The 27,668-nt window shown below is 44.6% G+C and overlaps 2 protein-coding genes across 2 annotated transcripts; one reads left to right on the top strand and one right to left on the bottom strand.

Annotated features, from left to right (window-relative positions):
• Window positions 1-285: 285 nt before the first annotated feature.
• GALNT3 (polypeptide N-acetylgalactosaminyltransferase 3) lies at window positions 286-17,972 on the top strand. The gene is made up of 11 exons (XM_078607674.1): window positions 286-436; window positions 3,342-3,858; window positions 4,637-4,809; window positions 7,698-7,847; window positions 8,679-8,913; window positions 9,300-9,417; window positions 10,038-10,238; window positions 13,556-13,687; window positions 14,966-15,070; window positions 15,807-15,959; window positions 16,409-17,972. The coding sequence occupies exons 2-11, from the start codon at window positions 3,368-3,370 to the stop codon at window positions 16,520-16,522; spliced, it is 1,872 nt and encodes a 623-aa protein (XP_078463800.1). The 5' UTR covers window positions 286-436; window positions 3,342-3,367; the 3' UTR covers window positions 16,523-17,972.
• Window positions 17,375-26,851, bottom strand: DCAF17 (DDB1 and CUL4 associated factor 17). The gene is made up of 14 exons (XM_078607686.1): window positions 26,530-26,851; window positions 24,493-24,596; window positions 24,088-24,178; window positions 23,526-23,662; window positions 23,203-23,284; window positions 22,832-22,921; window positions 22,430-22,537; window positions 22,039-22,144; window positions 21,036-21,178; window positions 20,222-20,331; window positions 19,970-20,060; window positions 19,247-19,330; window positions 18,698-18,853; window positions 17,375-18,276 (listed from the first exon to the last, which is right to left on the bottom strand). The coding sequence occupies exons 1-14, from the start codon at window positions 26,722-26,724 to the stop codon at window positions 18,082-18,084; spliced, it is 1,692 nt and encodes a 563-aa protein (XP_078463812.1). The 5' UTR covers window positions 26,725-26,851; the 3' UTR covers window positions 17,375-18,081.
• Between the last annotated feature and the right edge of the window lie 817 nt (window positions 26,852-27,668).

Raw genomic sequence — 27,668 nt, 5'->3', positions numbered from 1 at the left:
TCCCCACCCTCCCCACCCAGCCCCTCCCTACCCTCCCCTCTCCACCCAGCCCCACCCCTCCCATCTTTGGATGCACGACGGACGGACGGACACAATAATCCCCAGTGGGCTGGTGTAACCAGGAGGTTCTACCAGTATAACCGGCTGTGATACGTTTAAAGGCGCAGTGTTCACGCAGCGCTGGCGGCATGAGACAAAAGCCCCATTGACAACACAACACGTGGCTCCACCGCGCCCAGGTGAGACCCCCGCCCCTCAGCCCCGCCCCCCTCCCTCCCCCGAGCCCCGCCCCTTGCCCGCCACGTTAGCACCTGGCCCAGGTGAGGCGCCCACGATTTGCCCTCTGCAAGTCAAGGGTTACCCTCCTCCTGCTCCCTCCCTCCCTGGACCGGTGGCACCCGCGGTCAACCTGCACACGGCTGCTTGAGAGGCGCAGGTGAGGAGCTGTGTGGAGCGAGTGAGTGAGTGAGCGTGGGTGAGTCAATGAGTGAGTAAAATTAGTGAGTGAGCGTGGGTGAGTCAATGAGTGAGTTTGTATCGAGCAGGAAGAGAATACTTCCGCACAGCCGGTGGCGTTGAGTTACCGTGTTTTCAGTGCCACGCTCATGTGTGTAGAAGGCTGTACTTGTGCAACTATATGCCGGAGAGTGGTGGTTTGTCTTAAGAGTCTGAGACAAGGTGAAGTGTTGGGGGGGGGGGGAGAGTCGGGGTCGAGGGTACGTAGCACCGAGATGCTGATGATGGGCAAGTCGAGCGGAGATCAGGTGGCGCGCACGGATCGGCCCGGCTTGCACGCACGCCACGATTTGAGTTGGGCTTTGCGACCCGGAGAGGATTGCACAAACACCCGCATACCCACACCCCCAACGCACATTCATTTCACGCCAAACATACATTCCTACACAGTGATACAAGAACGCGCACCAATTAAACTCAACAGACTCGCTGACTAACACACACTGATACACACGCACACACATTAATAATTACACAATAGCGCACACCAACTCTCGCACACACACACGAATAGACACGCCGGGTAACGAACACCTGGGCTTGGTGACACACTGGAAACACGCCACCGCCAAAGACGCACAATCAGCACTGTACAGGTGAGCGGCGTGGCAGGTGAGCTCGGCATGAGGACGGAGGCGTAAATGATCGTTGCTTGGAAATTTGGGACGAATCGAGTTTCCACTCGTCGTGAAGAGAATCGGGACGAGAGGAGAGGGCCGTCGTCTTGGGCGCAGAGGTGACACCGAGGCAAACGATGAGCGAAAAGAGCAAGAAAGATGGAGTGACCACTTTGAATCGTGTGTTCGTGTGGTTGGAGTAAATTTCAGCCGGGATGGTTGGTGATGAATCGCATGCATTCTGCATTGTGCTAAAGTTGTAGTTTGCCTTTTGTCATTTAACGTCAGGATTTCGTGAATTAAATGATGTATTTATTTGCATAAAGATGTCCGAGACAAAATATGTATGTACACCAAGGCCGTAGCCATGGAGTCAACATTGGGGGGACCAAATCTTCCAGGGGGTCTGGGGGTCCCCCCCCCCCCCAGAAAAAAAATTAAATTTGAAAACTAATTTCCTGCCTAAAATATAAAAAAAATTCACTAACACATTGGATGGACTTTTTTTTTACAATAATATCTAATAGTGTATTGTATTACATTGCTCTGTGTTTTTTACCTTTTCTTATTTCAATGTATGTAATGGCAGAGATTAGGGATTAATAAAGTACAACCATAACCACGATCATATAAACAGAAATGTATTTTATAGCAACATATTGGGGGGGACATTTTGAGCATATTTGAATATTGGGGGGATGTGTCCCCCCCCCAATATATATTATAATTACGGCATTGATGTACACATAAATATTAGCATGTATTTATGTGTGTTTGCATCAAAGGAGCTTTAAAGAATGAAAGTAAATGCATTGCCCTGTTAGTTATTTATAAACTACAGTACCTGTACACCGATAATCAGTATATATTTCTGTCAGATACACATGTTGAATATATTTACACACACAAACTTCATAGTATATCAGAGGGTAATTAAGTTATCGCTCTAGTCTAGTGTGGTTATTATATTTGAAGTGGGCTCCATAATATGCCTTTAAGGCGCACATTTAAAAGCTATGAAATGTACAAGAAACTTGTCTGGGTGCTCTGGAACTGCCCACAGCCCAGGTCTTTGGCTCCGTACAGCATTTACCATGGTGATTTCCTGTTTTGGTCTGATAACGTGGACACCGCAAACAGTAATTACAGTGCTGTATATTAACACATAAGTCGTGCCGTATTGTATTGTACGCGGTCAACTTGGCAGAGTTTGTTTATACATAGGCCTAATTAAAATGCACTGACGGTGCTGCAACTTGCAATAGCCGCATTATAAAAATGCAAATGCTTGCATGAACCTTCTTGCGTGCGTAAATACGACATTGATGATGCTCGTGGGCAAGGAGTGGATTCTCAGCTCCGCTGGACCCGCGCAGCATTCGCACACTGTGTGTGTCACGCGAAGGTAAATTGTGCTGTACGGCAGCAAACAATCTTTACAGTAGCTTGGCAACGTGCGACACCACAGCCAGAACAAACATACATGGCAAAAACACTTTTAAAAGGGTCTGTATCCCATTCTGGAGTGTTTGCTCGAGCAAGACTTCACGGCCAGGACATATGCTCAGGGTGTACTTGAGGAGAGTCACAGCTTGAGAAAGTCGCGTTTCTGTGGGATGTTTCAAAAACTACATTCGGTCAAAATTCTACAGAGAGAGAGCAAGAGACACTGCCCAGACGTCGAACTTTGTAAGTCGCTGCGAAGCACAAGTTGGCGAAAAAAGAATTGGCGAGACATCCAAGAGCTTTGCACCTGAGTTTAAGATTCAGTAAAATACTAAGTAGTATGATAACTTAGTGATTAAAATAATGCAGTATGGAGCATGCAGATAAAAGATTTCTTTTGGGTGACATTAGTTCCAGTGCTGTTCCAGGATTGTGCTGGATTTCGCTTTTGGGCTTAATCCACAGCATTCGTGAGCTTCTGTGCTAGCTTCAGCTGGCTGCCATGTCACCCAGCAACCACTGGAAAAAAGTAAACGTGTCCTAACGCTTGACTGATTAAACACTTTTAGAGAAGACTCTTCATGAAGGATTATTCCACACGCACCACACAGGGTGCAACAATTCGGTCAGTTTTTTTCCCTCCATCAACGGTTTCTTCCACAATCTTATAATATTGTATTGGTTACTACAAACTCTGATTTGTGGATAAACGTTTGTGTGCCCGCGTGTACATCTGTGTGCGTGCGTGTGCACTCGCTGCAGCTGAAACCGACGCTCGGGCGGTGAGAATGAGGCTGTTTGGGCGAAGGCGCTCGAAGGTGGTGATCATCACAGGAGCGGTGGCCCTGCTGCTCGTCATGATGCTGCTGCTCCTGCAGCACGAGGCTGTCAGCCGCCTCCCCCGCAGTGACAAGCCCTGGGTCATCGAGGACCTGGTGGGAGACAAGGTGTTGGGCATTGTCAAGGGCGCCGTCAACAACATCCGAGACGCCATCCCGCATCTGCAGATCAAGGCCCCCGTCCGCGCGGAGCCAGACTCCGCCGAGCAGGCGTGCCTCAGTGGCTTCTACTCTGCCGCAGAGCTGAGGCCCTTCCAGGAGCGGCCGTCTTTGGATGCCAACGCCCCCGGTGCCTCGGGCAGGGCCTACAAGACCGACGATCTGAGCCCCGAAGAGAAGGCGATCAAGGAGCAGGGCATGGAGAAGCACTGCTTCAACGTGTATGCCAGCGACAAGGTGTCTCTGCATCGTGACCTGGGCCCCGACACGCGACCTCCCGAGTGAGCACAGTCGGCGTGGCTTCGTGGTCAATGCGCGTGGAGCTCTGCTCGACGACGCCTTGTTAACACCGTTGAGTGAAGGCCGATCGCATGCAGCGAGCCCCTTGCTGCGAGAGAGTCTGTCGGTCCTTGTCAATATTATATAAATTCATGTTCGTACAGAGGGCATAGTGTGAATTGAGTTGGGCAATTAACTAACAATATCTAATTAGTATATATTATAATTTGGTTGAAAAAAGTGGATAAACGCTACAAACTTAATTCACCAATAATAATAAATCGCATATGCGCCATTGGTCAAAAAATCAACTTCCAATGTACATAATCTTCACCGTCGTTTATATATGCTGTGTTTACCTGCTAAATGATGCGGTTTGACTCCTTGGTCATCCTCGCAGCGGCTTTTGGCAAGCTTTCGCAGAAAGACAGTCACTGCATTGCGTGCTTTCAGATGCGCTTCTGCAGCCGCCTGGAATGCTTTTCCTTCCGATATTAGGAAGCCACTGCGGCTATGCACTTTAAGATCTGGATTGAAAACTCATTTCTTGAGAACTGCTTTTTTGTGTTTAGTTTGTTGTCCTTCTCCCGCAACTCTAATTACCACGGTTGGCTACGCACGATGCGAAAGAAGCTCAACATACATACATACATAGGTGAACACTAAAGACTAATCTCACTAGTCAATATGATCATTACACTCCTCGTGAAAGGCCATGCCTCGGTGGCAGAGGCGGAGGATGGCCACGCGCGCGCTTTGACGGAGTGCTGTCCTCTCCAGGTGCATCGAGCAGAAGTTCAAGCGCTGCCCCTCGATGCCGAGCACAAGCGTCATCATCGTGTTCCACAATGAGGCGTGGTCGACGTTGCTGCGCACTGTGCACAGCGTCATGTACACGTCGCCCTCCGTGTTGCTCAAGGAGATCATCCTGGTGGACGACGCCAGCGTTGACGGTGCGACAGGGCCACGGCCGCCCACTCGGCTCCTGCGGGGCCACAAAGAGTCACGCGCTTGTTGGGAGCGGCGAGGCAGGGTTCCGATTCGTTGTGCCAGAAGCGGCAATGTCCCTACGAAGGCAATGCATCGTTTGAATAATATCATAGCAAGAACTATAATAACAATTCCTGTTTTTTTTAACATGCGAAGAATTAACAAATAGATTCAATAATAAATTGCTGTACGGCTATCTCTGGGCCACTTGGAAAAGTAACACGTACATGTACAGTAGAAATAATCTAAATACAACATGTAAGAGGGATGTTATTAGAGGAGATATATTTTTTTTAATGCAGGGAATGTTTACAGGAAGGTGTGGGTGGGAGAAACAGAACTCTTATCATAAGCGATACCACTGTAAGTAGCTGCCAAATTAGTCGTAGGAATCTATTAAAATAGTATTCATAAGTGGAAGAGTAGAGGGAAGTCAAGTCGGTTTTATGTTTGCTTAAATACGTGGCACCTTTTTGGCACAAACCTGCCACTTAAAGTGTTAAGCCTGGATTTGAACAAGTCTAAACAAAAAAAAGTGCAATTATTTCATTTTACCAGGTTAGGCCCACTGAGCTTTATAGCTCTTTTTCAGAAGCGACCTGGTCACAAATGATAGCTCAATGAAGTGGCTTATCATGTGGAAATTTATAGCAGCCAAATACTCTAAACGCATATTCTCAAGTTTTTTCGGTAAAGTCACGTAGGTGACTACGTGACTTTACCGAAAAAACCTGAGAATATGAATCATTGCAGTCACGAAAGCTTCAAATCTAGAACTCTAAACGCATGTTTCTATCCACTCCACATATAAAGGTGTCAGGGTTGGGATCGAAGCCACAACTTGCGACATACCAGGCGAGGGAGGTAACATCTCGCTACCTCGGGAGCCCCAAGTCGAAGTCGAGGGAACGCAGAGGAGATAGAGTTGACCTCGGTTTAACGCGTAGGCTTTCGCGACCATTAGTATTCATAATAAAGGTGTTTTGGGTTAGATCGCGTTATTTATAAATGTGTCGCAACCCTCCGCCACCCGACACGGCCAATCAGTAAGATGCGTCTTTCTGTGTGCCTCTCCATGTGTGTATGTCTCTTGTGGGGAGCGGTAGTGTAGCGGTTAGCGCGCTGCGCTATGAACCTGGCGACCCGGGTTCGATTCCCGCTCACGGCTAACACCAGTGACGATTATCTGAACCGGTCCTGGGCCTCCCCTAGGTCGACTCAGCCTTAAATGAGTACCTGATGCGGTGTGTAAACATCGCCACTGGGGAGACAAAGGCGGTCGGGCGTGGTGCTGGCCACCCACCCCCTCGTGTACCGTTCCGGCCTTCATAGGTGCTCGCTAACAGCACTTGCCCCTACAGTCTGTTAAGGCTATACGGGGGATCTTTATCTTATGTCTCTTGGTGTGGTGTTACTCTGGTTGTCCTTCTGTGCTACCCAAAACATCTGTCCCTGTATGTTCTTCTCTGTGTATGTATCTCTGCTACCTTGTACCACGTATCTGTCCACTGTCTACGTTGGTATGTTCAGCCCAGAAGATGAACACGAAATTTAGCAGTCTTTTGAAATACGTGGTCAACCAGGTTAGTGTCTAACTGTGTTGTTGGCCGACTGGTTTTGCATCACATTATGTTTCAAAGGTTTGTTGAGTTCTCGTCTCTCATCATCTTGTTGTATTTGCCTCCTCACAGTTTACCGTTCTCTATGTGCTATGTGCGTTAATGTCCCCCTATGTGTTCCCTCAACTATGTGTTTTACCCCATTTCCACCTGATGATCATCGCTTGTGTTGCGTTCGAAACGTCGTGATTTATTTTAATTTAATTTAAATGTTATTTTATTTCTACACGCGTGACTTTACCGACAACCAATGAGTACAAGTCTATGCCTCATTACAAGGCAAGTACCTATGTGTACAAAACTCAGTGTAGGAACGGTGAAGTAAAACATGCTCTGACCAGAGCTGGCTCCCTCTGTAGAACACAACGGTGAGCTAAAAACGTGGCCCCATTTCTATTTGCGCGCCACATGCAAGAGCGTTTACACAGGATTCACTGGTATTATATTTCCCCACTTGTGTCGAATTGAAATTTCGCCTCGGGTTCCGGTCGCAGTTGTGTTTATGCGTGGTATGAAATGACAAGGGTTTTGAGACTAAGGTTTCTGATTGTAATGAGATTGGATTGCCCGTGTCAACATGGAAAGTGTGGTCACCACCATCTCGTTGAGCCACTTGAATTGACCGACGATGGACTTTTGGCTCCCCCGGTGGGAGGCGAGCCAGTGTGGTGCTGCGTGAATGAGGTCCTCATCAAAGCGGCGTATTGTGATGCGGAACCGATATTACAGACTGCAATGGCGGTGAATAGGATGAGAGAATGGCACTGGTCAGAGCATGTGTCTGTACGACACACACAGGAACAACAGATCCTCTGACTTTTCATTGGTTTTACTGCCATTTTGAGTTGCTTTGATTGTGATTTATTTGGCGCTCTTTTGTGGTCGGCACAGATCAGTTACGCCCACGTTTGTACCATTAACTCACCTGGCTCGAGATGCAGCAGAGTACTGACAATCTGTTTGCTCTCACTTGTTCATTGGGAAGGTCTTTGTGTATGTGTACACAGACGTGTGTATTTGCATACAGGCCTGCATTTCATATTGATCGTGTGCTAGGCATAACCTGCTTAGATTTTGTTTCGTATTGCATGCGCAATATATAATTAATCAATTCCCGTGACAAAATATTATTAAATAATACGAGCAAACTCTCATCTATTTCTTAGAAATTGTGGCAGTAATTTACGTCGCTTGTCCAGTGTTGATTCCTTTGCTGCTTTTATTTTGAACAGACTACCTCAAGGGTCCTCTGGATGAGTACGTGAAGCAGTTTGGAATCGTGAAGGTGGTGCGGCAGCAGGAGAGGAAGGGGTTAATCACGGCGCGCTTGCTTGGTGCCAGCGTGGCGCAGGGGGAAGTCCTCACCTTCCTCGACGCGCACTGTGAGCACTGCCAGAGCGGACACGCGGCCACCCGCTCGCCTCGGACTTGCGCCACGCCAGCGCACGCCACGCCGTTCACACGCTGGGACGATGCACCCCGATTGACGCAGCATTCCGGGACAACCACAACTGTCAGGCTAGTGAGATACTCCCCGAAGAGAGACCCTTTCCCCCATGGGCACACCTGACTTGTGGTGCTGTAGGCACGACGTCCCTGTACTGCGGTTTGTACATGTAACACCCGTCGATGTCACGCCCTTCAGCTTGCCGTTTCACCTAATAGAGATTAAGCACATCTGTGATTTATTACCGAGAATGACCAGCTGAATATGCGATACAACCAAGTTGTGCTCTCTGCTGTCCTATACATTAACGTTTTTGTAGCATTTCTGGATCCAGCTGGACAGAGCGCTCACATGGCAATTTTAATGTCGCTCATCATTACACGGTCTATAAAACAAGTACCACGGTCTGAGAAGTTGACCGTGTTTGTGGTATGAACTGATTGACCCCACCAGAGGGCAGAGGAATTGCCACCACCGCATCAGGGCACCCACAGCAATGGGCACCACCCTGTGTTCGCTTGAGCAAGACGACACAGATGTATATCTACACAAACATCGAGCAACTAGTAGTAATTCGGTTCTATCAACTATATTTAACAGTATATCAAAGCATCTTTGGGGGTTCGTATTACACGTTCAAAAGGGGGACAATAAAACGAGCATGACGAAATAATGCTGGCGCACGACCCACGGTGCCGGTGGCGGGGCGACGGGGCGACTTTGTTGATGCCGGCGCTCTGGTGTCACCTCCCCTCGCACCCGTCAGGCGAGTGCTTCAACGGGTGGCTTGAGCCGCTGCTGGCGCGGATTCGTCAGAACGAGACGAGCGTCGTGAGCCCGGACATCTCCACCATCGACATGAACACGTTCGAGGTGAACAAGCCCTCGGCGTACTCGCCCGCCCACAACCGCGGGAACTTTGACTGGGGCCTCAGCTTTGGCTGGGAGCCGATACCCAGCCGCGAGCGCGCCCTCCGGAAGGACCAGACATACCCGATACGGTACGAGCCCCCGCTGAGAGACTGTGTGCTGACATATGGCCCCACACAAATACTCCCCGCGGCAGCGCATCGCTCCCCACAATCGCACCAATGTGGCCCTTGCACGCGCAAGGAGAATCGACCCTCAACATCTGCCACTTTGTGATCCTGAGTGTGAAAGAAAAACGAGATGATGTTATTTTAGAACTCACGCTGGCTGCAAATTAATAGGTGTCATCTTTGCTTTTTTTTGTCTGTAATTGCTAATGGCAGTGCAAATGCAAGATCTGTTTGCAATTAATATCCATTGCTAATTTAAGAATGGATTAATTATTTTTAATATGTAACTTCTGCTTTTCTTCTTTCATGAAACATTGCCTTTCAGCAGCTGTTCCCTCTGTTTCCAGGTCTCCAACCTTTGCCGGGGGCTTGTTCTCCATCTCCAAGAAATACTTTGAATATCTGGGCACGTACGATGACCAAATGGAGATTTGGGGTGGAGAAAACATAGAAATGTCTTTCCGGGTACGTTGAAGCAGGCATCTCTCATTTGATCAGAAACGGAACACAATAATCAAAACATGCAATGAAATCACACTAACAGATTAAGCAAAAACTATGAGCAGCATCAGTGTCGCTAGCTCACTGTGCTCTATGACCTTGGTGGACCAAGTCTGAATGCCTATCCATGCACAACACAATGGGTGACTGTTTTCGGCACGTGACCCAAATCTCTCCAAGGTAGTGTGGTCAACGTCACCACATGGTCAGACAAAGGCTGCCAGGCATCGTGTTAGCCCCACCACCCCTTTGTGCGCTGTGTGAACCTATAATAAGTGCTCACTCACGGTACCTGTGGCGTGGCGTGGTCTTGAAATGGTGAGCGCGTTCCGCTATGACCTCGGCAATCGGAGTTGAATTCCATTATTTGAACAGATCCTCCCCTTCACCAATATGCATTGACTGGCATGGTGAAGTATGGTCAAACAATCATATATAATCAACACTGCGTGGAGAGGCCTTCATCCAGCAGAGGAAGAACAATGGCCTGTAAATTTGTATTAACCACATAAACCACGGCCATGCGTTTTGACTGTCGGGAGATGTGTGCGCGCATGCGTGCACATGTGTGCGTATCGGTGCAGGTGTGGCAGTGTGGTGGGCAGCTGGAGATCATCCCGTGCTCCGTCGTGGGGCACGTGTTCCGCACCAAAAGCCCTCACACCTTCCCGCAGGGCGTCTCGGTCATCACGCGCAACCTCGTGCGCCTCGCCGAGGTGTGGATGGACGACTACAAGGAAATCTTCTATCGCCGCAACAGCCAGGCCGCTGAAATCGTCAAAAATGTGAGGTTCGACTGCCGATCAGCAGAATGTGGAGGTGGTAGTAGTCTCGTGAGGCTATGTACGTCTAATAGTATTTACACTCAATAGGCCTGTGCCAGCCCCGTCCTACAGACAGAGTGAATCTTTTTTCAAGTCTACAAAAAACATTTTTTACAAAAAAAAAAATCTTTTGCACTGAAGGACCTGAAGCCTCGTTAGGCTTCGGCCTCCACTTTCCAGTCACTTTTGAATTGATCAAGTTTACCTAATGAACAAAGGCTATGTTGCATATTGAGGTACAGTGTTACCTGGATTTTGGTAACTGGATTTCTTTGGGTAATGGTGCACTGATTCGGGGTGGCTAGGAGTCATCGGTGAGATGGCATCAGACTCGGTGGGGCTGGTTGTGATGCCTGAAGCTGGAAAATATGATGGTTATGGAACCTTTTTGCATTGTCACCTGGGTAACGTCTCATAAATGCGTCAGTTCACCTTTTGCTCCTAACTGTTCATGACCTTTACCCCTGGAAACTGAAAATCAGAACATTTGCAATATCTCTTCCTTGCCTTCAAAATGTCAGGATATTTTCATGAAGGCCTCGTTTTGTAAGTGCTTGGATGACTGCATTCGTTTTCACCAAATTAAATGGTTCACAATGTCTTAAAATTGGTTTTGTCCCCCTTTTGAATACTCTACAAGAATAAGGCATTATTTCATAATTGAGGTATTTTCATGTCTGTTTAGTCACGGGTCACTGTGGATATGTTTGACCAGCTGTTCCTGCTTCTTTTGTAATGGCCACAGTTCCATCTAGTCCAGGAGCATTCCCTTTCGTACATTATAGCTCCATCTTGCTCTCTTCGGGGCCATCAATTACCATTCATCAATGTCCTTTCTGCTTTCATCCTTCCTTTTGCTTTTGTGTCCCCTGAATTAATTTCGCATTCTGTCCGAATTGGTTTTACAGTGTTAAGTGCTTTGTGTATTTTGTTTGGCATTTTCATCCCTTTCCACACCTCTCCTTACATCCTTAAAGCTTTTTACGGTTTCAGAAAACTTTGCGTTGTTAATTTACCTTGCCTCATTTTAGTACACCATCCAATACAAATCCAGTTATTTATAGTAATTACATCAATGCACTCTTTTTGCTTCTCTCGGTATTGGAATATGTTGCTTAAAATCAGTGTAAATCCACCTACCTCCACAACTAGATTTTAATATTAGCTGTCTTGTCTTTTTTTTTACTATAATCAGCTTTGTCCTTGCTTTGGAAATGTTGATGAGATGGCTTGCATGGCACGGCCTGCAATCATTCCTGCGTTGAGTTCGCTGTGGACAATGACACCTTTGACAATCTGGCATTCGTCTGTGAGAATAAATTATATTTAATTGTTCATCTCCCCATTTGTGCTCCTCTGTTTTCTTGACTTCTTTATGAAAAACGAATCCAGTTGGAATTATAATGAGAGGCAGAAAAGAGAGTTGGGGAACAAACACAAAATTTGAGACCTCATATTGACTAATAAGGAAAATAGGTTATAGCTTGGGCACACACGTTATTAGAGATGGTTGATAAACAGCCAAAAGAGAAAACACATGGGAGAGGACAAATACCATGGAAATAGGCGCGATCGGATAATCTCCTGCGCAGGAGTGAAATGGTGTGTGGCATCGCGGGATTGAATGGCATGCTGATGGCAAATGCAGACCGTCATCCAGAATGAGGAGGCTTTGATCCAGCATCGGTGATGATGAATTCCCTGTGAATGTAATAATTGTGTAAAAGCAACTGCAGTATATTATTTGCAAAACAGTATCGGAGAACATGCTGCCTTTAACGCTACACAGATTGTATTACTTTGTCTCTTGTTTATTGGACCTAAGCATTGGGCTAGTTGGCATGGAGGTACGGAGACGGAGGGTGAGGATGAGATTACGAGTAGAGGCAGTGCCATCGCAAGGCTGGTTGTGGGTGAGGCAGCCACTGCAGGTCCCCACCCCTCCAGAGACCGGCACTGCTTGCATGGGCAGCTGAATTTGTGAGAAAAAAAATCGAGCAGTGGCTCAGGTGTTTGATGGAACCCTCCCCCACCAACAACTGGCATGGGAGGCGATGGGGGGTGGGGGGTGCAAGGGTGTCACCTTGCCCCGGGGACCAAAATATCTAGCTGCGGCGCTCGGTACAGGAATATAAATTTGCATTAAGGAACATTCAATGATGTTTATGCTGAAAGCAGAAATTTTTGTAAGTGTGTGGTGTAGTTGCATATGTGATTTTGTGTGTGCCTGTCTTTTGTCTGTGTCTTAGAGCTTGCACAAGTTTGTGCATGTGAGCGTGAGGCTCTGGGTCAACTCGGCCTCAAATGAGTAGCTAGTGCAGTGTTTAAACATCACCACTCGGGAGACAAAGGCGGCCAGGCGTGGTGTTGGCCACCCACCCCCTCGTGTGCCGTGCCGGCCCTTCATAGGTGCTCGCTAACAGCAATTGCTCCAACAGTCCGTTCAGGCTATATGGGGGATATTTGTCTGTGTGGCTCTGGGTTCACGGTGTGAATTGATCCCTGAAGTCCGTCCTCCCGGATTCATGTCGCCAAATGGTGACGTGGCGGCGCCGTGTAGCTGACGAGTTGATGGTCCCCGTGGCTGCCGTGAATGTTGTTGATCCCTTGTTGTTTGAACAGGTTCCGTAATCACTCTTTGCCCCCCACCCCCATCGATTTCCAGCTGCCTTCTTTTAACGCCATCCACTCCTTTTTTATCCTCTGGTTATGTCAACAATCCTGCCCACTTTACCGACGACCATGTACTCGTAATCGCATGAACAGAGTGTTGGACAAGACCAAGATGAAGTCCAGGCACACATTTTGCTTGTTGATGCCAATCCTAAACCTTAATCCACCTAAATGAATGTGTGAGAAAATTCTTTGCAGTGCAAAAAGAAACCTTGGTAGCTAAATGGTGCCACGAGACGGACAGAGCATCTGCTTTGCATTTCAGTACCGAAGTATCTCGTGTATTAACCAATGCAATCCTTTCACATCATTGTCCACTATAAATGGCATGAAATAGACAAGCATTGTCATACCGTAGCGATTAATGTATACATTAACATTGTAATGTAATTGGACTGCAGCGACAGATCATTGTCATTCATTACTTCACCAGATTTATCTCTCCTATTCCACATGAAACCTGAGTTAGGGGAAAGAAAATTCCATAACGTTTTGGAGGAAGGTAAAAAAAAAATCAACAAAAGTAAAAAAACGGCGATTGGGAATGATTAGGTGTTGCCATATTCCTTTTGGAGACTCCTCTATAATTTGTTTGTTTGTGGTAGAAAGCCTACGGCGATCTGACGTGGAGAAAGAGGCTTCGAGACAAGCTGCAGTGCAAGAACTTCACCTGGTACCTCACCAACGTCTATCCGGAGATGTTCGTGCCCGACCTCCATCCAAATATCTTTGGGGCGGTGAGTTCCCACTGACGACGCAGCTTCAAAAAGATCTCCTGCCACATTCTCACGCGACAAATACACAGATCGTTGACGCTCGATGCTCGGCGTGTTATGCGTCGTTTATTTTGGGCATTTGCGTAAACTGTATCATGGCAAGCAGGTTTGTGCACTGGAATATTTGATCAAAATTATACTAGGGAGTTCATTAAAAACATTACGTACATTCCACACAAACAATCAAGGGCTGCAATCCTCATCCATTATTAACAACCGAAGGGCAACAGGTTTTTTTTTAATTTGCAGTATAATCACATTCAGCAGTGATCAGGTTTTCTGTTAAAGTAATTGCCTAGTGACAATGTAAATGTTGCATCCACAGTTGAACTTGACACCAATATTTAATTGGTCAAATTATCCTCCTTTTTGTGGAAAAAAACTAAGTTAAATACTTGAAACTGAAATTGCCTTGCAACCATTGTAATCAATAGTCTTTACAATGCTGCCTTTTACTGCCGTGGGCTAACATTTCTGGAAATGGCCTTTCTTCAGGGTTAGCGATGGTGAAGTGTTTTTAGTCTCTGCTTGTGCACCACTCCCAATATATTTCAACAAGTTTCTCTTGTATCTGTTTGTGATAAGTTGCTTGAATTATGCACAAGCTTGTGACCGAGTGAGCTCTGAGTTTTGTTTGTGTGGTTTAAACCCCTCAACCCCATCTGTTCCCACACTGAGGTTGTATTTGTCTCGAAGCACATGCAGAGCTAAGCATGCGGATGAGTGTTCTGCTGTTCTGGCTGTCGTTGGTCGATGACCGCAGTAGCCAATACACCAAACCCAGTATCCCTTTGGGTGGATCTCAACGGGCTCTGCGAATTTCTTGCTATAAATCTATGCCTAACAATTGCCTTTGTAAAATATAGACAGAAAGTACAAAAAGCCATCCATTGGTATTTTTTTAAATGTATGAATTCTGAGAGAAATTTTATTTGCCGTGAGCCATAACGAAAATTGTCATGTGCTTATTATGTTCACGTTTGTTCTGGTTTGTCCAGATATCCATACAGTCGTTTGCGATCCACTCGTGGATCACGATCCACCTATTGGCCACCGCTGGGCTGTGTTGACGCTGAGGCTCTGTCCTTGCAAGTCAAGGCACGGCATAGGCGCACATTATAGTGTCTCGAGAGTGGACACGACGGCTATGGCTCCTGACCTCTCAAGAGAAAGGGGTCGCCACCTACTGTCAAGGCAGCCACATACCCCAGTGACTAATGCGTTTCCTGCTGTTTGCAGATTAAGAATAAAGCAAAGGGCAACTGTCTGGACACGGGTAGTTTCCAGAACGAGGTTGGAAAGCCTCTGATTTTGTACCCCTGTCATGGCATGGGTGGAAATCAGGTGAGTGCCTACATAATTACACTGGACATTTCTGCATGCGAAAGGCTTATTTTATTACAGTTCTGCCATATTTTGCGTACGTGTCCATGTACCACTAAATATGCAAAAAACACATTTCAAATATAGAGACAAACGTTTTATGAATGAAAATTGAAGCTTGACTGGCACATTCATGCAAGATGACATACTTCAACGCACTCAAAGTACATCCTGACCTAAGTTATTTATTTATAACTGACAATTTAGAAAGGGGTAACAGTCAAGGTGGTAGTCGATGACTTGTTGGTTTTTCCTATTTATTTTATTTCTTGTGCTTCATAAAAATTGCAAGACATAAAATAATTATTAGACTTACTTGCTCATGAATCTATAACTTACGAACCCTTGCATGAATGAGAGGGATATCTTCCACAATCTGGATTGTGCGTTTCTGAAGGACATATTGGATTAAAGATGCAAATTTGACAAAATAATAACTTGGAGTAATACTGCCGAGTGTGTGTTCGCTGTTGTGCTATGTAGCTCTCCTGTGTTTTGGGATTGTACCGCGTGTTGTTCGGCGTGTTGTTCGACATGGTGTCTGACGTTTCGCTCAGTGCCCGGGGAGCTTATCCAAAAACTGTTCCTGCACAACACGCAGTGCAACCTAATGATGCATCGGAGGGCTATATGGTCATAACAGATTCATCTTCAATACAATAACTGCCGTGTGGGCTGTCGCGATTTCTGCTTGCAGTACTTTGAGTACTCATCAAAGAAGGAGCTGAGACATAACGTGGCCAAGGAGATGTGCCTGCACGCGGCCACGGGAGCCATGCATCTGGAGGATTGCAAGTACAAGGGAGGCAGCTCATTGCCTCCCACCTACGAGCTCTGGGAGCTACGCCCGGTACGCTCGCCTTCTTCATGTAGAGAGGGTTAAAGGAGCAGGGCGTGGGTCTGGGATTTCTGAATACAGTTGGGGGCCTTGAAATAACGCGAGTGGATATATACCCTCTGCTGATCTTAATAGGCAGTTTGGGGTACCCCTGAAATTGTGATGAAAATTTGAATTAGATTTTTTTGCTTCAACGAAACTTCAACATTTAAATGCTTGCAAAGCTATGCCAACATGTTTGCGGCTTCTCCATGCTACGCAGAAGAATTGCATGCCAGACAGTCCCAGTTTATTCCTGCCTAAAATGAGTATCTAATTCAGTGATCAACCTCAACACTGTGGATACAACGGTGGCCCAGTTTGCTGCTAACCACACCCCCATGTGCTAATGGCCCTGATCGGTGCTTGCTAACATTTGCCCCAAAAAGTTTGTAAAGCCTTCGCTCGCGTCTTGTCAACAGGAGAAGCTGTTTTTCAACGTGGGGACGCAGCAGTGTCTCACGTCCAAAGGGGAAAACCCGACGATGGCACCTTGCGACCACATGGACGAGCACCAGCAGTGGGAGTTCATTTAAGGAGCATTGGCCAAGCCAGTGGCAAACGCAGAATGAGGCGCAAGGGGAACGAACTCCTGCGGTTTCACCTGCCTGTAATGTGCACTGCCCGGGGAGGGGACTCCTGCCTTTGCGGGCACGTGTGTGTGTGTGTGTGGGACACCGATGGGCGTTTGTTGTCCCCAACGGGAATTGTGAAGACGTTGGGAACCGAATGCAGACCTCTCGTCTTAGCTTTCCCCTCCTGTTAACTCTACCACCAAGCAATAATAATTCTTTCACGTAGCTCTGCATCACTTGATACAAATGTCTGTCTTACTTGGGACACCGTCACACTCTCTGGGTCAATTACCAACTAAAAATAATGTGTAGTAGTGTTTACTTATGCTATTTCTAATGAAACATCTCAAAAGTGGAAAAAACTGCATTTGATGAACAACTTTTTTTAAATGATAGCAATGAACTATGTAAATCATGCAATAATATTGAGGTATGAGAGCAATTGTGAATGACACTTGTTTAATCTGTAGAGTTGCAACTTGTACATTAGTTTTGTTGATTAGATGAGAGCAGTGCAAACCAATCTAACTTGAGTCCAAGCTGGAGGACAAGAAGACTTTTTTTGTCCGTTTCGGTTTTTTCGAGATGGTGATAACATTATTTTCTGGGTGTTGTTTTAATGTTATTTTATCGTGTTTACAGTAAGGTGGTGGGTGATTGTGATGAATAATATTTGATTTAGGCTGTTTGCAGAGTTGGGTATGGTTTGGGTTGTTAACAAACGAATGACAAATGTACAAAAGATACTGACTTTTTAAATTAGTATTTTTAAAAATATACAGTATATATTAAATGTGTTCTGTACAGAAAATTGTAAATAATGTACTGTACCATGGCCAATGCTGAGAGCCACGTGCCTGCTTTATTTTAATGGAACACAAATGGTTTCCCTAGGCTGGTTATTTCACGTGTAAGAAAGCAAACTGTTATGGCACTTAACATATCATTGGCATCTCTTAAAAAAAAGAGCATAATTAATGATAACAGAGTAAAGGAATGCCAAAATTACTTTTCAACTTTATTCTTTGACTTTTTTTGTTTGAATTTGACAATTTTAAATATCCAGTGCAATTTTCATGCCACTTTCCAGTATATCAAATACCTAAGAGCATAACAATTGCTGCTCAATACAACATATTTACAATCCATCTGTGTTAATGGTGGTTCTGACTCGCATCAAGGTGGTACCTTACTGGCACTTGATTTATTATGCAAAAGTAAATGCCATTGCTTGTTATTTTTTTCTGCCGGAAAAGAAGATTCACTAAGTTGGCAATTGACTGTTATTTGTGTTAGTTGCCAACGAATGCCACCAAGATGAGAATTTGAACCAAACGCGGGTGTAATTTTTTTTCCGTTTGCATTTTCCAATGTTACGCTTTACAAGTAAAAAAAAAGAACACGATCGTAATTTTATCGTATTGTTGAATTTCATTGCCTTTAATTCATGAAAATGGCAGGTTCCTTAAAACAAATTAGAGGGCACACACGAAAGCCGCAGAAGTGTTCCATAGCAGTCCTTATGGTCTTGGTTCCTTCCTTTCTCTGGTGCTCTTCTTCCTTTTCCTTCCTTCCCTCTCCTTCCTTTCCCTCTCCTCCTCCTCCAATACCTCAGTGTTGAACATCTTGTGGACATGGCAAGAGTAAGAGCGATTGTGGTTCTGCGTGATTTGCACAATGGTGTCCGCATGTAGGCAGAGTGACTGGTCGTATGTCTGTGAAAGGCAGGCCAGATTAAGAATGTTAGTCAATGGTGAGACTTTAAACGTCTGTTAATTGTTCTTATTACATGTTGCAAATACAGTACAACACTGTCTAGCTCCACAATACTATAATACTGAAGAGAAACAAATATTTCAAACTGTATATATTACGCATAAAAGCCTCAAACGAGTTCGAAAGTTCAGAGGGCCAAGTTAAGATGTGTGGCCTCTTGTTATTCCTTCCGTAAGTAAACCAGTGTTCGAAGGGGAAAACGTTAAGTGGATGGCGCTCGAAAACGTGCAGATGGGTCAACAATATTTTTTGTTGTAGGACAAAGGCAGGTGTTTTGTTGATTGGCTGGCCCCCCATTCACTAGTCAGGATGTGTTGGTAGGTAGCACAGAAGGCCGACGGTGTCAACACGTGGCCTCACCACATCCCAGGGCTCGCTCAGTGGCACACTTTTGATGAGCCGCCCGTTGTAGTTATCGTGGAACTTGACGGTTACCATGCTTCCAGCGTCGCCGGGTCTCACGCATGTCACCACCAGCAGATCCACCTCCTCCCTGTGGTCTACCACGTGGACTGTCTGAAACGTTTGCAACGAGAGTTTCTCATTGGTACTTGTGCAAAAAACGACCATCGAACCGATTCATTTATTATAATCTACAAATCATGTGAATCAAAAATTATTTGTAGTTTTGGATTTTTACTTGTACAAAAAATATTTAAACAGCTTTCCAACGGCAACATTTTTCAGTGAAAAATGCACGAAAATTTTACTTTTTAGATTATGATGCAAAGCATAACCTCGGTACTTCATGTGTCGCTAACATATTTTTGACAAGAGTTAGGAAAATCAACTCCACCGTGGCATTTGACTTTACCAAGATTTTTTTAAATATATATACTACACTGCACTATCAGCATTGCTTTGCCTTCAGAAGAAGTGTATGATGTGTTGATGCAAAGCCAGTGTGACCTCTCTTTCTGGATCGTCATCAAACCGCAGGAAGCGTTTCTTCACAACTCGACCTGACGACGTGACGAAAACTTCAGGTTCGTTCTGGGAGCGCAGGCACAGAACGGTGCCATTGTTAATCAAACATTCAAGGACGAGAGGTCACTCGGCAGAGGAGGACTGCAGCATGAGGTGGCAGGGCCTATTATTACATTTTATCTTTGCACCACATATTTATGAAATTTAAGCTTGTAAGGGCATTTTTCCAGGCAGTAGTCTATTGGATATTTTCACATATAATAAAATACAGCGCAGACTGCTGTAAATATAAAATGCCTGTTACGCAACGCATTACCATACCTGCTAGCGATAGGGAAATACTTTTGATTGCATTAAAATTCACTAAAATACAGCAAAAAATTGAGGAATGTCTCGTAACTTCTGCACACAAGAACATTACTTGTTTGAATGCATTATTACATTTGGCCGAGTGAGACTATTGGAAGGTTGCGAGGTTGAATCCTGATTGCAAGTTGACTTAAACAACATCCTTGTGAGATGCATAAAATTTGGATCACTTTGTGGAAATTCAATCGTGCCCATCCTTTGGATTTACTAGTTTTTGCCATAAGCACGTGGAATACCCACCACTCGCTCAAGGAGATGAGCACAGCCAAATGCTGGTTTGAGCAGGGAAACACTTTGACTCGTTTGTGAATTGGTGCCACGTGCATCCAATGGTACCTGATCGTCTTCTTTGGTGTCAATGGTGAACTGTTTCTCGATCCGGTGACACAGTCCCTGCGGCAGCTCATTCGTCTTGATGCACAGCACACTGTACACAAGCCCACCCATTCTCATTTCATTTATTTAAAAACGATCTCTTATAAATGTGCTCTGTAATAATTTTTTCAAAAAATGCCAGCTTTGATTTGGAAATCCAATGCGTCGCGGCACGCGTGTTTTATATCGTCAAGTGTGTGGTGCGGTGGTTACTCGATCTGCCGGGGTCCTACGTGCAGGATTCGCCCAGAGTCGTCTGGATGAAAAAGTATCCAGTCTGATTCCAGGGCAACACTCTGCATGTCCAGCACACTGTTCAGTGACTGTAGCACGCAATCATGGGCACACACAGACCCACAATGCCCTGTGAAATCGATGGTGCAAGTGCTGTCAGCAAGCATTGATGCCAGTACAACAAAGATGAATGTGGAGACGGCACCATGACCATGCATCTCTTTCTCCCTCGCAATGGTCTTGCTTGGCCCACCACCAAGTATGGATTTGTGTATAGAGTACATCAATTGTCACCTTCACTGCAGTGGGCCGACTCCATTGGCCCATACGTACATTTATGGACCAGCAAATGCGCACAGCAAAAAAACACTCCTGCACTCATGTTAATTAAGTACACCGTTGTGTTTGGTAATAGCCTTCTGCCAAGCCAATATTATTGCGTGAGAGCAATTGGCAAGACATGAGATTTTAAACATGTTTTTACAAAACATTAATATTTAACTTAAAAATAACGCAATGTGATACTTGCAAAGTATATTGTTAATGAAACACTTGGAAATTAACGGCTGTGCAATTGTATTCGACCGTTGCAAATGTGCATTGCGACAAAGATGCAAGTAATTTGCTTCCTATCCAAATTACGATGAAATATTTCCCAATGGCAGTGATGCTTAGGATTGGTCAATAGATTTACAGTTGCTTTAAAATAAATAATATTCATACACAATGCATGATAAATACAGCCCTGTGCATGCAAGGCAATGGTGATAAATGGTGCAATGTGTGGACATACTGGGCTCTCGTTTGCCAGCGAAAATACTCGGAATTTCCCTTTCTGTTTGCGTTGGTTGAGTGAGATGATGTAGTGCCACGGGAAGCCTCCTATGTGTAGCTGGTTCTCCAGGCACTTTACAGTAAACAGCACGGTCGGACAAGCTGCATTCACAGGGTGGGCATCAGCAAGGCAGACTCACGCAAATGTCCATCAATAACCCACACACATGCGTTAATTTTAAAACGGGTATGAGAAGCACCAGCTTTATGGCCTTAGGCGTTCTGGTTGTAAAAAAAATCACATGCAAGCACAAAATATATTGCATTTGTTAAATGTTATTATCATTCTTCACAAAAAGAAAAATATTGCTGCAATTAAGGTACGCAATTCATTCTCATCCAGTTAAACATGGTTAGCAATAATTGAACAATTAGATTTTATCCTTTTAATTTAAACGTTTCAATAAGGGGCCGTCCATAAATGACGTCACGCGATTTTGGACGATTTTTTACACCCCCCCCCTCGTCACACGACGTCACAAAAAGTCAGACCCCCCCCCCCTCAAATATGATGTCACAAAGCTCTACCCCCCCCCCCCCCAAAATATAACATGCTTCAAATCGCTTTAAACTATTGTCATTGTAGTGCGTATTTAATGTGGCGCTGAACTCTAATGTTGTAGGAGAAAACATTTATTAAAAAGTCTATTTAATTAAGTAGAACGTGTTGTCTATATTTATTTAAAGTTGCGCATTTTGATGTGACGTCACATTTCTCAACCACCCCCCCTCGTCACACATCGTCACAAATGTCTGACCCCCCCCCCTAGGTGCGTGACGTCATTTATGGACGGCCCCTAATGTGTGATAATCATGTATCTTTGTTTTATAAAGCATGGCAATCTCTTTTTCTGTTAGGACAACAGAAAGATACATTTTTGTAATTGTTTTCATTAAGTTATTACTGTATTTGTTTTAAAAGCAGTATGCCAATATTCTGCTTGTAACTTTTATATGGATACCTTTAATGTCAATGTTGCATGGAATGCCGAAGGGCTTGGCTCCAACCACACCACAAGTCTTGTTCCACTCACACGCCTGGCCCAGAGACAGATCTTTCAAACGGTACTGATGCAGGGGAGGGAAAGGGAGGTATCTTAACAGTTGGTATTAATGCACAGTTCATTCACTCACACCAAGTAAAAATGCGGCAAAGAAATACAGGCACACAGTTACTTTGTTATGAATGAATATTACACAAAAATCATAATTCAAAAGTTCATATAATATTTGCAAGTAAAAATTGTAAATTCAAACAAAGTTTAAAACATTTCACCACAAACTATTTTTACCAACAACCCTGCATCAGTTTGTTAAAACCGTAGTGGTGAATTAGATAGAGTAGATAAGTACCTTTTTGACAATCTCTTCCAAGTTAAAAAGCTTGACGTGACCGTCACTGTGCATCGTTATCAGGAATCCCTGGGAGACTGTGGCATCCGAGATGTTGTTCTCAAAGATCTGCACAGAATAACATCTGGAATGTTATATTGTGGTACCACGATTTCGGTGAAGGCTTTGTCATGAGTATCAAATGTAGTAATAAATAATGATCTAACTTAGAACATTAATAAACATATTCTTGGTTCTTTCGGTAAAGTCACGTAGAAGGGAAATAATAAAATAAAATTAATAAAAAATATATATTTTTTCTTATTTCCCTTCTATGTGACTTTACCGAAAGAACCAAGAATATGAATCCCTGCAGTCATGAAAGTTTTGAATAAAAATGTATAAACATGCTATACCACCTACCTTACGCTCGACAGCCAACATGCCCACCAGGCTGAGAGGGAACGCGGTGAAAACAGCCATGTGCAGCAAAGGGGGTTGAATGGGGCTGTTCTGTTTCAGGCATAATATATTTCAAACAAGTGATTCGTACACTTAGCAAGCAGACTCGTAACGTTAAGCATTTAAAAAATATATTAATGCTCTTTATCAAAATGGATTCACATAATTCATTATCAGCATACCTTTTCCAGAGGTTTCAGTTGCAAAGTAACTCTAGATAGCCTCAACACGGCACGTGAACAACTTAACATTTGCTCAACACGAACGACGAGCATTGCATTTGTATTAATCCCAAGCAAGACCCAGAAGCCAGTTTCACGCTTTGTTTTTACCGTCTGCCCCAGTTTAGGCAGGAGCTTGTTCTGGATGGATTTAACAGCAAACACCTCTTGATTAGAGCTCCACGATAAATGTCTGATGAATAAAACATAATCATGAGTTATTAAAATGTTAACTACAGCATGAAAGCATTTTACACTTAAAAGTAGTGCACTGTATGTTAAAAAGAGTGCCTTTGTTCTGCAGTATGAGATTTCTAAAGGGCAAGGTTTTTAATAAAAATAAATAAAATTGCAGTTTCAAAGCAACTAGTTTTGATCGTACAAAGACTCGGCTCTGATTATCATGCTGCTCATCTGCATGTCTGGTTGCAGACCTGAACTTGATGACAGGAGAAAGGTAGACTTTCTCCAGCAACTGGCTGGTGTTGGCATCCAGCCTGAGAAGCCAGCCATCTGCCCTGAGAGCCATGAGAGATGGAAAGTAATCAGAAGCCTTGGGCAGAACATTGCACTGGAGAAAAAAATGGGCACACGTATGCAAGATTACCTGCATGTACGTCATAAACCAACACAAATGCACATGCCAGTGTTATACACTTTACATATACCATAGTACAGCACATCTGTTAAATTAATTAGTTTTATAAAAATTATAACTAAATGAGAATTATGGTTGCAAACAAAAGATGTATACTTAAATGTCGATACGTGGAAATAGCGTGTGTATTTTTTTTATTAAACATTTTTCAGACTACTTTGTAGCACAAAATAAATCAATGTTGCAATAAATCAATGTTGCATAGCAACATTGTAAGCACAATGGTTACCGCCTTACCTTAAGTGAACATATTTCTCCTAATACTTGTGTGTTTTGTTTACTAAATAGTGTTTGAAGGCAACACATGCTGCATTGCTGTTTGCAGGTCTGCTACCCACCACAGGGCTCTCGCAGAGCAGGGCATCTTCCATCTTCTCTGCAGCTGGGCACTTGGGCAATTGGTACAGCAGCTTAGGCACAACTCCGTTGCTAAAGATCAATAAACATGTCTCATTTACAAAATATATGTTGAACATCTTTCGCACCGTATGTAGCCAACCATGCAAATAGCCAATAAGTATTTGCAAACCCCTTACATTAAATGTCATGGATTTTTGCATTGCAACAGAATGATGGTAATGGCTTGGGGATGTCTTAGTACAGCAGTGGATAATGGCTGATGATGTATTGCACATTTAAAAGGACAGAACTATAGCTTGTTGATGTACTCATTCCAAACGTAAGAAGCTGTTCCATTGATTGAAGGAAATAAGTATCAGAACCCTTAAGAAAGCACGAACAACCTGGTATAACAGTGCTTGTAATTTTCAGTGTATATCCTCCCTTCTTCATACGCAATTGGAGTTGTGGAGTGGATTGTGCCCATCTTTTTAAAGACCGTGGATTCCTGCCAAAAAAGAAAAACATCAAATACAGCGTATCGCCAGGCCAGAATTAAACCTTTATATAGAAAACTAGCTTTTTTGCCCGTCCAAGGACGGGTGTATATTGCAATAAATCTGAAATATTCAATAGAGAAATTGTTCAGCTCATGATTATTAATGAGGGGGGTTGCACCATGTGGAGTGACGTCATGCGCGGGGGACACATTATTGGCTCATTACCGTATATTAGTAAAATAATACTTTGCATAATGCCGTGTAAGATATCACACTCGGGTAGGTCGATATAGCATTACTTTCCTGTATTTGTAAAATTGCTGAAGTAATTACTGGGTTTCTAAGTACATTTATTATTTATGTAGTCGCTCATATCTCAGAGAGAAACGCGCCGTACTGTGGAGTTCAGTTTGAACTTTGGTCGGTTAAATATTAAACGGTGCAAATACCAGAGGTGTGGACTCGAGTCATGTGACTTGGACTCGAGTCAGACTCGAGTCATGAATTTGATGACTTGCGACTCGACTTGGACTTGCATAACAATGACTTTGTCCCACCTCTGAGATGTGGACTCGAGTCATGTGACTTGGACTCGAGGCAGACTCGAGTCATGAATTTGATGACTTGCGACTCGACTTGGACTTGCATAACAATGACTTTGTCCCACCTCTGAGATGTGGACTCGAGTCATGTGACTTGGACTCGAGTCAGACTCGAGTCATGAATTTGATGACTTGCGACTCGACTTGGACTTGCATAACAATGACTTTGTCCCACCTCTGGCAAATACCCGTTTCATGAGGACTTTATTACATAGCAACACGTTGATTGTAAGCACATTGGTTAACCACCTTAACCTTTAGTCAACATCTATCGTGCCATTTCCTAATACTGTACTCTGTGCTTTGTTTACTCAACTGCGTTTGCAACAGACTGCAACACGCACACTGCAAAATTGTTGCTGGACCACTTGGGACTTGCATTCGAGTAAAACTATGTTTCAAATGTGTTTTTGTTTAAATATGTACGGTGAAATAATTCACAATACAGGTTCTGCAAATTCTCAGTGGGTTTTTACAATCGTGAACCATGAACCACTTTCGTTTTCTCACTGGACTATTATAATGTGGAAATATTTTTCAAGTGTCACCTCCAATTAAAAACCCCGTGTTACATGACCACCCAAGGAGGCCAGACCCAGGGTAGATGATAAAGGTGCAGCCCTGCAATTACTGGCTCACGCCACTGCTGGCCTCTACTCGAAGCTATATACAGCTCTATAGAGTGTATGTTGGTCTTGCAAGAGGTGATACCCACAATTTACCCCACTACACGCGACCTACCGGTCGAATAACTGTGGAGGAATCCCATGTTGCCTGCTTGGTGGACACAGGACAACCAATACATGTGGCTGTTGTCTCGACTGTCACGCAGGGAGATCGAATCGAACTGGCGTCGTCTAGATTGCAAGTCCAGCGTGCGTATAATGACACCACATCAGCAGGGTAAAGGCATTACTATTGCAACACTGTCGCGTATCTCAATTCAAATAACGCATCGAGGGGTCGTAACCCAGAGGGCCCAAAACTTGACAATCCATAGGGTCCCAGGGACCATCACAATTGAGACCTGACTGGCATCAACTCGTCCAAGGAAACCCACAGATACTCGGCAGGGGGCGCCCGTGCAAGCAACTCAACCACTCGGGGCTCTTCATGACGACGAGACAATATACAGTACTCGAGCCAACGAAAGCTTTGTTCTCAAGCAAACGCTGTGAGCCCGACGCTGTCAGCTGTAGCCCAACACAGCCCTCATCAGACCTGCACTGCCCAATACGGGCAGGGGGTCATCGTGGTGGTGGTGGTGGAGGGAAGAAAGGGGGCGCACACACACACACACCGACCTCGCACGGCATCGAGCATAACGAGGGCAAACCACCTGGCAGAGCAGCTCCCTCAACAGCTTCATGTTGAGGGCACGGGGCTCCACGGGGCCCAGGCCACGACCTCTGACCCCGAGCAGCGCGGCTGCGTTGCGGGGCCCCCGGCTCGGACAGCGGCGGTGGTGGCGGTGGCAGCCGCGGCTCCTCCACGTTCGCGTGGCGGGGCCTCGGCGGTCCTCTCCGCTGGACATTTGTGGATGATAGCGATGGTTGCAGAACCTCGGGGGTGGCTGGGGGTAGGTTCCCTTCGTGCTGTTGAGGCCCCCCGGACGTGCGGGAGACGTGATGTCTCGGAGAGAGCTGTGTTTTGAGTTTGGATGCGGGGAACGCAGATGTCTCAGACGTGGGACCGTGGCCAGATGGGGGCGCTGAGAGGCCGTGTTTTGAAAGATTTGGATGAATTACTCTTAGGTTTTTTGGTAAGTCACATTGGGAAAAAGTTAAATAAATAATATTAATAATTATAAAAATTATTGTATTTCTATTATTAATGTTATTTTTTACCGAAAAATCCTAAGAGTATGAATCTTTGCAGTCACGAAAGCTTCAAATCTAGAATTTGGATGAATTGTCATCGTAATATGGGGCTCTTCTTGCCAGGACAGTATTCGAAATAAAAACAAGAGGTTTTATACCCTATCTGAGATGTTAAAAAACCAAACAGAATCCTTTTTCAAGGAACCTGTCTGCATTAACCACAATAACTTTGTGGTGAACATGCAAACCAAAAAACTGATTGGTGTGGACCAATAAGTTGCAAAGACAATGCATATGATCAGAGCATGTTTTTTGTTTGCATGTTCAACACAAGCACATGTGGTCGATTGCTATGGCAATATATCTGTTGCTATGTTAGATTATTTAAAAAAATCGAACACATTTATTGAACTTATGTAATATTTCCGCAATAATCGACAACTTTGAATAACTTAAATAATATCCTTAATTATCGACAGCACGTGAAATAATGTTCAAGCATAAAAAAATATATATATATAACTTTGTTGCACATAGAAAAATAACTAATGGATTATCTTTGATAATCGAGGACATGTTCAATTACCAAGCTTATTTTTATATGCTGCATTTTAATGTGTTAGATTATTGTTAGGAAGCCACTGGAGGCTGTGCACTT

Source organism: Lampetra planeri, chromosome 2, assembly GCF_965212315.1.
Source record: "Lampetra planeri chromosome 2, kcLamPlan1.2.h2, whole genome shotgun sequence".
Classification (NCBI taxonomy): domain Eukaryota; kingdom Metazoa; phylum Chordata; class Hyperoartia; order Petromyzontiformes; family Petromyzontidae; genus Lampetra; species Lampetra planeri.
This window is presented reverse-complemented; position numbering and strand designations above follow the sequence as displayed.

Excerpts from the sequence above, each read along its gene's own strand:
- DCAF17 (XM_078607686.1), bottom strand. The coding sequence starts at position 26,724 with ATGTCCAGCGGAGAGGACCGCCGAGGCCCCGCCACGCGAACGTGGAGG. Across the intron at positions 23,285-23,525 it reads TCTCCTGTCATCAAGTTCAG|ACATTTATCGTGGAGCTCTA; the intron begins GTCTGCAACCAG and ends TTTATTCATCAG. Across the intron at positions 18,277-18,697 it reads TGAGCGAGCCCTGGGATGTG|ACATACGACCAGTCACTCTG; the intron begins GTGAGGCCACGT and ends TGCCTTTCACAG.
- GALNT3 (XM_078607674.1), top strand. The coding sequence starts at position 3,368 with ATGAGGCTGTTTGGGCGAAGGCGCTCGAAGGTGGTGATCATCACAGGA. Across the intron at positions 9,418-10,037 it reads ACATAGAAATGTCTTTCCGG|GTGTGGCAGTGTGGTGGGCA; the intron begins GTACGTTGAAGC and ends GTATCGGTGCAG. Across the intron at positions 13,688-14,965 it reads ATCCAAATATCTTTGGGGCG|ATTAAGAATAAAGCAAAGGG; the intron begins GTGAGTTCCCAC and ends TGCTGTTTGCAG.